We start from the raw sequence: 15596 nt of genomic DNA on the forward strand, positions 1-15596 counted from the left end.
TCATCTTCACTTACTTATACCATCATTCGAGGTAAAAGGTCACCCTTTTTTGGAACGATGGTTCCATGGCAAAAGTAAGGAATTTCCGTCTTACATTCAGTCAATAATCTAATATAGGTCTCTTTACAAGGTATTGTAATGTTTTTCGGGACTAAAACATCACGAAGAAATAGACAGCTCGTTGAACACAACAACTGAACTCCATTTATTTCTGAACAACCCCCGACATGCCCACGAGGCATTCCAAATATGGTGTACAACACAGGGAGCCCATCCGAATATATTACATCTCCCCGTTCCTGGAATGAACTAGCTACAAACATGTAAACAATGTCAATGACTAGAGAGCTAAATACATCTAATAGTCTCTTTACAAGTCCAGACGTACTACAGGTTTAGGGGTACGCCTTGGGTAACGCTTCACAGGTGTAGAGGCCACGTCAGGTGGTGACTCAGTTGTACATGTAGGAACAACAGTCTCTGAAGATTTAGGTGAGACTTCAGGTAGAGGGGTAACCTCAGGCTCAGGAAGAATGGGTTTAGAGGACACTACTGGAGTAGAGGGCAAAACAAAGCCACTCCCAGTCATAGCTGTAGCTGTAGTTGGTGGGGATGTGTGCTCCGCATCACCAGCTGCTAGAAGGTGATCAACATGTACATGACACATTCGTCCTCCAATACGTATCTGGTATGCTAGGGGACCGATTCTCAAGATCACTGTTCCTTTATCCCACTTGTGTTTTCCTCTGAAGTTACGAACTAAAACAATGTCTCCTGGAAGAAACTCACGAGTTTTTGTTCGGCCACCATCATGCTGTTGCTTTTCCTTCATCTGACGCTCCTCAACATGCTGGGCCAGATTGGGCTGAAGCAATGCCAAACGTGTGCGAGGCTTACGCTTCAAGAACAACTCAGCAGGTGTCTGCCCAGTAACCGTATGGGGCGTGTTCCTGTACGAAAACAGAAAACTTGACAGCCGTTGCTGTAGCGATTTCCCCTGATCAAACTTGCTGGTAAGTAACGCCTGCTTGAGAGTTTGAACATATCTCTCCGCCTCCCCGTTAGAAGCGGGATGATAGCGAGGGACCCGTGTATGCCGTATTCCATTACTTTTCATAAACATGTCCAGCTCACTAGAAATGAACGGTGGACCGTTATCGGAGACCATCTCCTCTGGTAATCCATGTGATGCAAATAGACCAGCCAGCATTTCAATGGTCTTGGGTGCAGTAGTGGAAGATGTAGCAATAATCTCAGGCCACTTTGAGTGTGCATCGACAACAACAAAAAAGTTCACTCCGTCTTTAACAGCATAATCCATGTGCACTCGTTGCCAAACTCTAACAGGCCATTTCCATGGGATCAAAGGTGCTGTGGCAGGCTGCTTACGAACAGACTGGCAGGCCTCACAATGGTGCACCATGTTCTCGATAGCCTGATCGAGCTTTGGCCACCACAGGTAGCTGCGTGCGAGAGACTTCATGCGACACATACCTGGGTGATCTGCGTGAAGATCATGCAGGATTTTCTCCTGAAATGCCTCTGGGATAATGACCCGCAGACCCCAGAGAACACAGTCTTGTTCCACAGACAGTTCCAATCGACGATTGAAATAAGGACGTAATTCCTCCTCCTGTGTCTGCTGTGGCCAGCCACTTTTCACATAATGAAGTACCTTGCTTAACACAGAATCCTTTCTTGTTTCCATAGCAATGTCCCTTGCCGTTACAGGTAGGTCATCCACATAACTGAAATGATAAATTTCAGTTTCCTCTGAAACTCTAGGCTTATCAACAGGAAGTCTGGACAGCCCATCCGCATTGCTGTGATCGACACCTTTACGGTAAACGACATCATACTGGTGGGATGCTAAAATTAAAGCCCACCTCTGAAGACGAGCCGCAGCTAGTGTGGGAATTGCCGACTTTGGCCCTAAGATTGTTAGGAGTGGTTTATGGTCGGTCTCCAGAATAAATCGTCGCCCATATAAAAACTGGTGGAACTTTTTAACTCCGTAAATAATGGACAGGGCTTCCTTCTCTAGCTGGGCATAATTCTTTTCACTACCAGTGAGGGTTCTTGAGGCAAAAGCAATGGGGCGCTCCTCGCCTCCTGGCATAACGTGTGAAATAACGGCTCCAATGCCATAGGGTGATGCATCACAAGCCAATTTAATTGGAAGATTGACGTCATAATGAGTTAGGACTTTCGCTGATTGCAGGAGCTCTTTTGCAGAGGTGAAGGCTTGCTCGCATTCTGGCAGCCATGACCACTCAACCCCGTCCCGCAGGAGGTTGTTTAACGGGTGCAGCAATGTTGACAAGTTCGGGAGAAATTTTCCGTAGTACTGTAACATACCCAGAAAAGATCTCAACTCGGTAACATTAGTTGGCGCAGGAGCATCCACAACAGCCCGAACTTTCTCTGGTGAAGGGTGGACACCCTCGGCATCAATGACATGACCGAGAAAACCGACCCTGTCCTCCAGGAAACTGCATTTCGACAACTTGAGAGAAATTCCGTATTTCTCAAGTCTTTCCAGCACCGCCTCTAATCTTGCTTTGTGTTCCTGGTCATTCCTTCCAGTGATCAAAATATCGTCGATATAGCAAACAACACCATCAATGCCCTTGAGAATGGTGTCAATAGTAGATTGAAATACAGCAGGTGCGCTTGCGACACCAAAAGGCAACCGATTATACTGATAGAGCCCTTTACAGGTGTTGACAGTGAGGAACTTCTTGGACTCCTCACCAAGAGGCAGTTGCTGATATGCATGCTTGAGGTCAAGTTTAGAAAACTTGGTACCACCTGCCAGAGCACTGAGCAAATCTTGAGGGTTAGGCAGAGGGTATTGGTCGACGTCCAAAACTGGATTCACCGTAACTTTGTAGTCTCCACACAAACGAACACCACCATCTGCCTTAGGGACGACCACTAACGGGGCAGCCCACTCACTATGGGACACTTTTGTCACGATCCCCTCCTTTTCCATGCGATCCAACTCTGCTTCAACTGCTGGCTTTAGGGCATACGGCACGGGGCGAGCCTTATGAAACCTAGGCGTGGCCTCAGGTTGCACATTGATTCTTGCTTGAAACTCCTTGATTTTGCCCAGGCCCGTACCGAAAACACCCTTGAACCGTGCAGTCAGTTCATGAACTAAATCAGAAGAAGAAACACTAAAAAGGTGCTCCCAGTTCAGCTTAACAACACTGAGCCAATTACGACCCAGAATAGCTGGTTTGCTCTCAACTTTTGCCACAATCAGAGGCAACTTGGCACTTTGACCCTCGTACTCAACTAGAACTTCGGTTTCACCAATTAAAGGTAACACTGTTCCAGAATAAGTCTTTAATGAGGTACTTGCATTCTTGAGTTTCAAATGTCCAAAATTCTCTTTGAACAACTTTTCAGGGATGACTGTGCGTGCAGCTCCCGTATCAACTTCCATTGGAATTTCCTTTCCGTTAACAGTGATAGTTACTGTCACTGCTTTGCTGCTGGGTTCACGAGTTGAAAAGAACCCCAATGACTCATCTTCTTGGTCATTGTCCACTGAAACTTCAACATACTTGGTTTCCTTGCACTCCTTGGACTGACAGACTCTCTTTAGGTGACCCACTTTGCCACAATTATCACACTTATACTTCTTGTATTTACAGGATTTACCATCATGTTCAGCACTGCCACAACGATGACATGCTGTTTTGGGCTTTCCTCCCTTGTTCTGTGTGAATTTCTTGTGTTTCTGTGGCTTTTTTCCAAGCTGATGAACTTCTTCACCGCAGCCCGATCCGGACGATCCAGAGCCCTTCAATTCCGACGACTTCGATTCCGCCATTTCCATCGACTGAGCGATCTCCAAAGCCTTCGCAAACGTCAAGGTTTTCTCGGTTAAAAGTTTCCGTTGAATCGCTTCCTGGCGTAGACCACATACAAAACGGTCTCTCAAAGCTTCATCTTGGAAAGTTCCGAACTCACAGTGAGTTGAAAGCTTCTTTAGTTGGGCGCCAAAGTCCGCAACTGTTTCGGAGTCGTGACGAAACCGGTTATGAAAATTGAATCGCTCGGCAATAACCAAGGGTTTCGGATGCAAATGGCCACTCAAAATATCCACAAGATCTTTATATGTCTTGGTGTCAGGTTTTTCCGGAGTCAAAAGATTCCTCAACAGTCCGTACGTTTCAGGACCTATTGCAGTGAGCAAGACAGCTACCTCGTTCTCCTTTCGCACGCCATTCGCCTTCATGAAGTTTTCAAGCCGCTCAATGTAAGCTTCAAACGACTCTTTTTGCCGGTCGAACTCTCTTAGTTGACCGATGACACTCATGGTGTTCCACAGATCCCGTTCTCGTCGCCAGATGTAATGTTTTTCGGGACTAAAACATCACGAAGAAATAGACAGCTCGTTGAACACAACAACTGAACTCCATTTATTTCTGAACAACCCCCGACATGCCCACGAGGCATTCCAAATATGGTGTACAACACAGGGAGCCCATCCGAATATATTACAGGTATACAGAACTCATGTTTTGGGATATGTAATCACACATCGGATTCTCGGTGTTTTTAGTGCTTGCTTTGGTCGTGGTGAAGGGAATACTGTAGACCTACTCAAGTTGAACTGGAATCGAAAAGAGCCCACGTGATGTCTCGGGATCCTCGCCCGAATCCCGGATAAAGGTCCCATAAGAATATTGATAGCGTCACCTCCCTGCAAGGTGAGCTCTCTCCCTCTTTATACATGTAGATTAAAGCCGCATTGTCACCAGTTCACTTCCGGAGGTCCGACGGAAACCTCAACCGTTAAAAGACAAAAGAATCTATTAAAATCCGAGATATTGATCGATATTGAGCGATCTCGTCGAGAGTGCGTTTGCGGAGGGTTAGTGCGCCATGAATAACAATGAAATACAAGATTGCTGACAAAAGAAATGGTTTATCGTTGAATTTCGAGATGTTCCCCAAGAGAACTTTGGAGGCTGTCGAAGTCATTTGTGTTGCAATTACCTTTAGATTAATCATTACCGTAAACGATTTAATGAACGCCCGGGGCGTTTATTAAATTTCGATGGTCCGAGGGGGGGGGGGGGGGGGGGGGGGGGCGTTCAATAGATAGGAGGCGTTTACTAGAAAGGGGCGTTCTTTACAAGCTATGGAAATTAACAAACCCAAGCCAGTGGGGCCTATGCTCAGTCAGGATTTAAATTTTATTTATATTACCGAAATTCCTATGTCGTTTGTTTTTAAGCTGGGAGGAAGGGTGGGGGGGCATTAAATAGAGGGGACTGTTTATTAGAGAGGGGCGTTCATTACAAATTTGTAAGCTTAGAGGGGGGGCGTTTATTAGATAGGAGGCGTTCTTTAGATAGGGGGCGTTTATTAGATAGAAGGCGTTCTTAAGATAAGGGGCGTTTATTAGATAGGAGGCGTTCTTTAGATAGGGGGCGTTTATTAGATCATTTACGGTAGATTGACTGGACTAATCGCTGTAAATAGGTTTTACACTTAGATACTGTTACAACTATTAAATAGTGTTACATCTATTTTTCCTACACACTCTTTTTTTATAAGAACCTTTTTTATAAGAACGTCAAGCCTGAGATTTCACCAAATTTTAAGAACATGCCGAGGCTCAGATAGCAGATTTCTTTTTTAGTCCTGATGCGTTCTAAAATGCAGAATAAAATTGTGCTCATATTAGCAACTTTATTATTGCTCCTTTGTTCTGGCTTGACTATTATACTAATTACGTTTTGTTGCACCGGATTTTGAAAACTACTCTATACACTAAAACTTAATAACATCGTTAAGAACATATTCAGCCTTATGTCCCAAAAATAAGAACGGCCCAGCCTCAAATGAATCTTAGAGGTTCTTATAAAAAAAGAGCGTATTCATTTTTACAATTCCATCAAATAGTTGAGAAAAGGTCTTTCGATAGTAGAGAGTGTAACTTGGGTACACTCTTTTTTATAAGAATGTCCAGCCTGAGATTTTAATAAATTTTAAGAACATGCTAAGAACATGCCGAGGCTCAGATAGAAGAAAAAATGTTTCTTTTTTAGTCCTGGTGCGTTCTAAAATGGAGAATCAAATTGTGCTCATAAACAACCTTTTTATTGCTATTGATCATGTGTTAGTCTATACTCTTCCTAATAAATTGGGTATCATATTCTCATATACACTAAAATTAAAGAACATTGTTAAGAACATAATTCACCCTTAAAATGTCCCAAACATAAGAACGGCCCAGCCGAAACTAAAAACAATACGTTCTTGTGAAAAAAGAGTGTACTAAAAAGTAACCTTCACCGTCATTCTTTCATATTTTTTGTGGAGGTTCTCATTTGAAGGGTGCTCCTATTAATATTTTTGCGCCTTGGGGGCGGGGCTTATAAGGGCGGGCCCTTCTCGGAAGGACGCTAAAACGAGTATAATGGTAACCAATTGATTTATAAATATATAAAACAAAAATAGAATTAAGTCTTCGCATTTTGTGTGTGTGTGTGTGTGTGTTTGTGTGAGCTTTTCTTTTGAAAATATCATGCGGGAACAATTTACAAAAGAATTTAGCATATTGTCGCAAAACCATAACAACATCAAATCTGCAAGCGGCAGAAACGGAAAAGTATATATATATTTTCATAAGGAAAAAATTCCATACACTGATCTTTAAGGTCGGCCGTTTCATCGGACATAAATAGCAAATTCATCCCCTGCGGCAAAATTTGTATTATCAGAATCATCACACCATAAATGGTTTGGATAAAAGCCAACTACGTGGGTAGTCCCTGTGTCCGGGTTAAGAAAACGCATGATGCGATGGTATGCTCTCCATTCTCCAGTATAACTTGAATGTCCCCAACGGTTACAAACTCCATCGCAGCTGCTCCCCCAGTACTGACAGTTCCTTGATATGAAGGAAGTGTCGTCGGGAAGGCGAGTGAACGAATTGCAGGCCTGGGGCCATGGGGTGGACTTTTGGATCAAACACCTTGAGCGATAGAAAAATATATATTCAAACTCCACACGTCTACATCTACATAAGCAAAGGTGGCCTGCGTCAATTCAAAAGGACTGCTTTCCCAAAAAAATCATGCATTTTCAAACCGCTCCCATACAATCATTATTTACGCGATTTCTCTAATTCTTTCAAATTCTTATGAAAGAAACATCCTAGATTCGGAGTTTATTGCAATGCTAGGTTATCCAAACCGATTGCGGAATAATCGAGGGTAATCGAAGGTCGAAGTTTGGAAAAAGCGACTATAGTACAAGAGCAAAATATGAGACTTCTCTAAAATATGCTGTAATAACTAAATCGAGTTTCAAGGACCACAGCTGTGAAATATAACAATATTCCGTTGGGCAGAACTTGCTCTAAATCGACTATAACAATCTGAACATATCGAGATAGACGTCTTGGAGAATGATGAACATACTGCCAATCAAATGGTCAACAGAAAGATTACTACCACTAAAAGTAAGAATTGATATGTCCCTCTATAAAAAATGTAAGTATTAACATTTGGAGACCGTATTTTCGAGTGCGCTTAGCGAAGTAAGCAGCACATTTTGCCATAATTATAATTCAAATGCATTCATTTTGATCGCTTTCAGCTTTTGGTGGACTGTGTTACAGTCCACTTACCTCTTAAACATGATCAAAGTTAGGATATAGAAAAGATTAGAGTTGAATATCTGTGCGCTCAACGACGCAATGCCTCAATACGACACACCCACACCCAGAAGCCACATACCTATCTTCGAACTTCTGTTGTTTTGGATTTCAGCTGGAATTCACAGGTTGGTGACTTTCGAGGGAATGCCACTGTGTGCCCATGCCACCCAAAATTCCATGATCCTATTATCTTACCTAGGGTGTCCTATAGCACAGCACGGCACGGCACGGCACAGCACAGCACAGCACAGCACAGCATAGTATAGTATACAGCTTTTAAGCTTGCACATATCTAGTTGCTACCATTGGCGGTTTGAATATGCATGATTATTTGGGAAAGCAGTCCTTTTTAATTGACGCGGGCCACCTTAACCCTATTCAGACTGGGCTATTTTGAGCTGTCTGGGACTGTCTGGACTCCGTATTTCATGAACCGCTTAGGCTATGACCATCAAACTTACAGACAATGATCACCAGCATGCATCGTCAAGCCCTATTTTGGGTGTGGTCGAATCAATTATGACATCACAATGACATCATAAATACGGTGTCTACTATTCTTTTAAATATTGCCTAAACTATCAGATATCGTGTTGAAATCATTAGCATCATTCAGATATATCAAAATCAACCTTTTAACGGCTTTACAACGCAAAAAGGCTATAAAAAACGTTTGTTATAACTTTTTTGTGAGAATTTTCCGCCATCTCGGGTCCGCCAGACCGCCACCTGTGATCCGCCATCTTGCATTCTTATGATTTTTGCAAAATTAAAACAAAATAAAAAAAATAATAAAACAAAAAAATCTTGAATTATTACAGAAAAAGCATTAGTATACATGTATCACTGGTCATAGTAATAATAAATGCATAATATTAGCTTTTAAAGTGTCATCTAGTGACATTTTTAACAACAGCTTTGAGAGAGCAAAATTTACCCACCCCTCCCCCCAAATATCCGAGGTAAAAACATTCTAGCGCTGTTGTCAACATTGTCACATAAACAAACTTATAAAGTCAAACAGGACCAAAATATATAAAAAAAATCACTACTTTTTAGTTTTGGGGAAACCTATCTGTGAAAAAACGGTTGCCGTCTCCTAGGCATGGCAATGGCATCAAAACGTCCGCAGAAAGTTTTTAGGAAAAGTCACCAAGTTTTAGCTTCTTAGCTTCTATGGTTCATAAGTTAAAGCAATTTTCCCGGAGGGGGGGGGAGGGGGGCTTAAAGAGCCCCCTCCCAGTTGCGCTCGACATACCTGATGGCTTGTTTCCCGAGCTCGTCGTTGTTTGTCATGATATGGAACACTCGATTGACCGCTGCCTTATGACAGTAGAAGCGCATTTGATCGAAGCCCATGTCGGTACGTAGGTCATTTAGTGAAGACGCTGCAACAACTGTGTCTGTTGGAATAGGATACGCGATCTTCCTGTAATCATAGTACCCGGTTATGGCCGTGATAGGAGGGTTTTTGACAATCATCTTTTTTATCGTTGTCCATCCTCCTGGAAATAATAGAAAACAACAGACATTTAGAGGAAATGATTTTATTGTGGCGCCAGGAAGCAGATCACGCCATACACCTACAACATGGAATGCAGGCCCGTACCCAGGATTTTTCTTTGGGAGGGGGGTGGGGGGGGGGTGTGAAATCCGAAAATGTGGTCAAAATTCCGGGGTTGTGGAGGGGGTGAGTCTAATAGAAATCTGCCCACTTCCGAAAGAACAAAAAATGTTTTTTTTTTCATGTCTTTTAGTTTCTCCAAGAGACGTTTATTATCGGATTTTGCTAAAAGAAAGTTTGACTTTTAGAATTATGATATACTAGAGTGAACTAGAATGCCTTTTTTTTATCTAATTCGCTTATGCTTTATAGTTTTGTCTACAAATAGCACTGCGAACAGGAAGTGAACTTTCCGCCGTTAGGGGGGGTGCCAACGCACCCCGTGCACCCCCCTGGGTCGGGCCTGGAATGAATTTACCAAGAACTAAATTAGTTGAAATTACGACTTCTCCCAAATGTATAAATAGATCAGTAGATCTTTGGCTTTTTATAATATCTATTTTATTATGTCGGAATTTTATCATTTTTATGTCAAAGATCTTGTATTAGACGTATTAATGTATTTATACTCTTTTAGTATTATACTTATTAAAGTATTTATACTAAGGAGAGTCTTGTTTATTCTATACCCTGTAAATATTCTTCTCCATGGTAAATTTCCGTCAGAAACTATGTATGTAATCTATGTAATCTATGTTTATGATTCCCACTTTCCCAGCCACACACCCACCCCCATCCGTCGTCATATCACAGTAGACAACAAATGCGTCGATGCTCAGCTTTGGTCGGATCCAGTACGTCCCATCTCCCCGAGAAAAGCCAAAGATTTTGATTTGATTACAGGATCTGCCTGCCAAAGCGGCTGTCGAACCATTCCATCCTGGAATAAAAGGAAAATATCACGGGGAAGATGTGTGACCAACAGGAATATTATTTTCTGGAATTTTTCGAGGAGTAGCGGTTGGGGAGGGAGATCCAAACAGATTGGAGTCATTTCATCATAAAGCACATAAACAAACAATTGGTTCTAGTCCTACTAGATAAAAGATAATTCCCAAACACCCCCGGCTGCATTCAAACTCCGATCTGCCGAAGCCTCGATTTCTTGCTCAAATTTAACATCCAGAGGCGGATCTAGGGGGACTGAGCCGAGCGCGCCCCGGATTCTCCTATTTTTAGATATTTGGCTTAGAAGTAACAAGAAATGTAAGGAAATCCACGGAAGAACAATAAATCCGGCCCCCCTTTTTTGAAACACTTGTTCCGGTCCTGGATCCGCCACTGAACACAAACGATTCCAGCAAAGGTGTTCTAGAGGGTCTCGATTATATATTTCTCATTTTCGAGAAAGTTAAAAAATACATCGAAAAATAAAGTTCAAAATATATCGGTCTACTCTCAATAAAACTTCAATTTAGCCATCCAGAAGTTGATTGAAAATACCCCAGTCCTTCGCTTGAACCTGATTCAGTGTTAAGACGGATTGTGAAATGGCGGCGTGATTACCATGATTCACTAGTGAGAGGGAGTTTCAAATGGCGGCGTGATTACCATGATTCAGTATGAGGGGGATTGTCAAATGGCGGCGTGATTACCATGGTTCAGTATTGAGAGGGAGTGTCAGATGGCGACGTGATTACCCTGATTCAGTATTGAGAGGGATTGTCAAATGGCGGCGTAATTACCCTGATTCATCAGTTTATAGAGGGATTGTCAGATGGCGGCGTGATTACCATGATTCACCAGTATTGAGAGGAAGTTTCAAATTGCGGCGTGATTACAATGATTCAGTATTGAGAGGGAGTTTCAAATTGCGGCACGATTACCATGATTCAGTATGAGGGGGATTGTGAAATGGCGACGTGATTACCATGATTCAGTATGAGAGGGATTGTCAAAGGCGGCGTGATTACCATGATTCAGTATGAGAGGGATTGTCAAATGGCGGCATGATTACCATGATTCACTATGAGAGGGATCGTGAAATGGCGACGTGACTATCATGATTCAGTATTGAGAGTGTCAAATGGCGGCATGATTACCATGGTTCAGTATTGAGAGGGAGTGTCAAATGGCGGCCTGATTACCACAGTTTTCTCACCTCCCCATGTCTCGCATTTCTCTCCAAAGAAACCAGGAACACAGCTGCACTCGTAACCACCTGTATCACAAAGCTCCAGACATGTACCACCATTGGCGCAAGTTATAGAGGCACAAACCGGCAAAACCTGATAAGCAATATAACAGTCCTGTCAATAAATAAGTAAAGTTGCAAATAATAAATGCATATTGTTCTCTGTGATGCGGTTTGTAGAAGATGATGAATTCAGCAAGAACGAGTGGCTGAGTGAGGTGCCGTAAGTTCGAGGTGCTTGTTCTCCCAGGCTTCAGATAATAAAGATACAGGGAGAAAACCACCGGACAGCCTATTCCTGCTGATGTGCGTCGGACCTTATGGTCTGCGTCGACAATTGAATATGAATAAGAACTTTAAAAGCAAAAGTCGATAATAACGCAAAGTTGTTTTTTTTTTTTTTTTATTAAACGAAATACATGCATTTTTCAGGCAGTTCAGGATTCTGTAAGAAAAAAAAATATTTGTTCCAAGGCAAAGCCTTCCCGTCATGCATTCGTTCGTAACATTTTTGGCGGTGCGAAAACCTTTGGACCGCAGGGCATATATTCACATCACTTACATATGTGGCGGCATCAAAGTAATTATATCCAGTCCTAAGGACCAAATCTGAGGCTGACACCTCAGCCGCTGTCTTGTCGTTTAGTTCGCACGCATTTTCCTTGTGGTTGAACGAAGCGCATCGCTGATTGGCCAAGCACTCAGAGGCGCAGTCACCATGGCTGTCGACTTCAAGAGTGTCTATCACGTGACCAATCAAAGCATAACCTTTAAAAAATATACAAACACAAAAATAAATCCAGCCCATCTTAGACAAAGGGGAGAGAACCATTGAAAGTGTTCGTCCTCCCGTGAATCCCACTTCCATTTAATACCTTTCTTTTTAAATGTGAATATCGCTTTTTGCTGACACTCCGACCTGAAAATGGTGGCAAGGGCTAGCCTTGAGACCAAGAGGAGTAGGAGGATTGTGCACTGTACGTAAGGCTTTGCCATCGCACCACCAATACGAGCAGGGCTGAAATGTTTAAAAAAAATGTCTAAATGTGGCATCGGTCCGCGCAGTTTACAATCTTCCAAGTGTGAGTTAGAGAAGCACCAAGCACTAGTGATCAAAGAACAGGAGATGTAAAACTCTTTATAAAGATGCTGATTTCGGCGATAAAAACCCTCGAAATCGTAGTTCGTGGCCGCCATCTTGGATTCGAGTAACAAAAAATTAGGCGCATTTTTTGTCACTCGCATCCAAGATGGCGGCCACGAACTTCGATTTCGAGATATCAAGGGCTTTTATCGCCGAAATCAGCATCTAAAGCCTACAGGTAGGCTAACTCTATCAACGTTGAAAACTCTTTCTCGACGTATTTCTCATATTAGGATTAAAAAAATAAGATGACATGGTTCTGGAATTTTGAGTGATTCATTTCGATTATTGAATAAGTCTGGATCCACTCGAAATTACGCTAAATTTCGATATAGTTAACGCGAAATTTGATACAGCTAACGCGATATTTCGAGATAGCTAACGTGTAGCCGCTGACTCGCGAAAATATCCTCTCGTAGCGTCTACGCAACGGCGGCGTTAATCGTGTTCCGAATAGTCTTTGATTGGCCACTCAGTTAAAATTATGGGTTCGCGCTATTTCCGGTGACGACTCTACCACCTATTCGCGTTAAATCTATCCTGAGTTCAGCCTTAGAAATGTGTCAACGTTATTTGGGATAGAGAAACCACACAAAGAACGATGAACGATGATCCTTCGTTGGCTACGGAAAGTCTTTCATTTCCTGAAAAAATTCCGTTATTTTAGTTATATCCAAAGAGGCTAGTTTTTTTTAGTGAGTTCTCTAATAAAAATCTGACCACCCCCGAAAGAACAAAGAGGGATTTTTTTATGCCTTTGCAGTATCTTCACGGGACGTTTATTGTCGGATTTGGCTACGTACCAGAGTTATCTAGCTTATGCGTTATAGTTTTGTCTACAAATAGCACATCCATTGGGAACCGAAGATGGACCTTCGGCCGTTGTGTGTGTGTGTGTGTCCCATGCACCTCCCCCCCTGGGTACGGGCCTGGTTATTTTGTATATATATAGGTAAATTAGTAGTATTTTGGGGGGTCAAAAAAACCTCAGTGTTCGCGAATTTTCAAACATTTACTTTAATTTGAGAACTTCCTCTGACAGGTGCATGCACTAATGAAGTGATGCATATTTCATTATGGTGAATTGATAATATTATATCCATCTATGCACTTACGCGGACTGATCGGCCATGCAAAACGACGTTTTATCTTATTTGCCTCAATAATTCAATAATAATGTATAATCACGTGTCATACAGTTTTAGCAACTTCGGCATCGGGTGAAACTCCATAATTTTTTGCTTGTTGTTTGCGAAACGACTTCTGTGTAACTAGGTAAACCCCTTCATTACGTAAAGAAATTTGAGCGCCTAGCTATAACCCGCAATTTCGTACACGGTACGAAAAAAGTCAATAAAAAAGTTAGAAACCTGAAAACAAGAGATATAAAAACTTTGTCCAAGAATACAGAGCTAACATTTGACCGTCTTGGGTATAAACAAGTCCTTACCCGCTAAGTTTTGGAATAAGAATGACGCCAATGCTAACTACAGTACCACACCATAAACAGGACAGTACTACACGGTATAATTTTTCTTACCTAAAAATCAGGCAGCTTTTTCATCTTGCTAATTTTGGTTGCCTTTTAGAAAAACGAGAGCTGATAACTTCAAGCTTGATGAGAAGCGGTGATAGATGTAAGTAGTGTTAACATTCTGAATAATTAAATAGCAGGACGTCATACAATCCACATTGTGTTTACAAATAATATTGAAGGAATAATAAAAGAAAAATCGAGAAATCGAAAACTGTAATTATCCTCACTCGAAAGTCGTAAAGCAAAGAAATATCGTAACGTAAGAAGCCTGAAAAGGTTAAACATTTCTAAGAGTACAAAAGGATTTCGCATCATAAATTCCATTGTCAATGTAGAGACAAGTGTAATATACACTCATTTGAAGCATTTCTGAGACGAACGGCCATTGAAAAAGAAACAAAAAATAAAGCCCGGGGACCAGAAATCGTGTACCAAGATAATTTTCATGATTCGTTAAAATCATGAGAGTATGATGTACAATAGTACTACGCGATGATTTTCTTACCTGAAAATTATGGTCAAATTCTTTTTATGGTTGAAGAGATTTTTATGCGCTAGTTTTAGTTGGCGAAGAAGCCATTTCGTTATTTTGTTGTTATTTGTGTTGTTATTTTACCAGCCAATGAGGCGCGGGCAGTGTTTTTACATGCGATCTATCACTTCCAGAAAGTTGAATACATTTTGTTGTCAAGAAAAAGCGACAACGGTTTGATGGAGGCATCTTTATTTTCGATGGTACAATTAATAGCTGGATATTTATCGGATGCGGGACCCGAAATCTAGGCGGATCTAGGGGGAGGGTTGGTTTAGGGGGTTTAAACCCCCCTACTTCCTCCCCCCCCTTTGCCACTGAGCCAAACCCCCTTTAGCGAAAAGATAGATAATTATAATGCCTTTCCATCGATTCTAGCTGATTTTACTCTGTAAATAGCTATTTTTATTATTTTAATTTTTTTATTAAGTACCCCCCCTGACCGTTTTTAGTATCCGAGGGATTAGTGTTTATGATCACCGCGGTTATTCCTTTTTCTTTTATTAACAAAGGTTGTGTATATGTTTAGTTTATGGGTTTACCGCCAAGGTAATGTAGAAAGATTGAATTTGAATTATCGATTGAATTTGAAGTTCCGCTTTTTAGAAATGGAGTCGCTGTAATTGCAAGTGATTTCTTCTGCTTTCCCTTTGTCCATTTTACCGCAATTCGTTGGAATTGATTTCGGGGACTCCTCGGTTTCGTTTCGGGTCCCGGGATCAGTTGGGTACTTTTGGGGTTCGTTTCGGGTCCTGGGATCAGTTGGGTACTTTTGGGGTTCGTTTCGGGTCCCGGGATCAGTTGGGTACTTTTGGGGATCGTTTCGGGTCCTGGGATAATTTCGGGTCCTGTACACATCCACTTTGAATTGTCATTTACAGTGTGCAAGCCTAGTCTTAGGACTGTTAGCTGGTTATTAGCGTTTTTCTTATTTTAGATGAGATCTTTAAGATCATACACTGATGGGGGGGGGGGGGGATTTCAACTTTAGACAT

General features: G+C 41.9%; 1 protein-coding gene and 1 long non-coding RNA gene across 2 annotated transcripts; one reads left to right on the forward strand and one right to left on the reverse strand.

The window, feature by feature from the left end:
- The first annotated feature begins 1 nt into the window (after window position 1).
- Window positions 2-4907, forward strand: LOC125560976. The gene is made up of 2 exons (XR_007306984.1): window positions 2-130; window positions 4521-4907. It is a non-coding gene; the product is annotated as an uncharacterized LOC125560976 (long non-coding RNA).
- A 534-nt stretch (window positions 4908-5441) lies between these two features.
- On the reverse strand, window positions 5442-14198 carry LOC5514058. The gene is made up of 7 exons (XM_048723674.1): window positions 14073-14198; window positions 12264-12406; window positions 11951-12156; window positions 11356-11482; window positions 9985-10134; window positions 8949-9195; window positions 5442-7003 (listed from the first exon to the last, which is right to left on the reverse strand). Exons 2-7 carry the CDS (start codon window positions 12382-12384, stop codon window positions 6697-6699), a joined length of 1158 nt encoding a protein of 385 aa, XP_048579631.1. The 5' UTR covers window positions 12385-12406; window positions 14073-14198; the 3' UTR covers window positions 5442-6696.
- Window positions 14199-15596: the final 1398 nt, after the last annotated feature.

This window comes from Nematostella vectensis, chromosome 2 (assembly GCF_932526225.1).
Source record: "Nematostella vectensis chromosome 2, jaNemVect1.1, whole genome shotgun sequence".
Classification (NCBI taxonomy): Eukaryota; Metazoa; Cnidaria; class Anthozoa; order Actiniaria; family Edwardsiidae; genus Nematostella; species Nematostella vectensis.

What these genes read in the sequence shown, in the direction of transcription:
- LOC5514058 (XM_048723674.1), bottom strand. Translation starts at nt 12,384, where the DNA reads ATGGCAAAGCCTTACGTACAGTGCACAATCCTCCTACTCCTCTTGGTC. An exon ending in GAAATGCGAGACATGGGGAG is followed by an intron (nt 10,135 to 11,355) that starts GTGAGAAAACTG and finishes CTTTTATTCCAG; the next exon opens with GATGGAATGGTTCGACAGCC. An exon ending in CTCGGGAAACAAGCCATCAG is followed by an intron (nt 7,004 to 8,948) that starts GTATGTCGAGCG and finishes CTATCGCTCAAG; the next exon opens with GTGTTTGATCCAAAAGTCCA.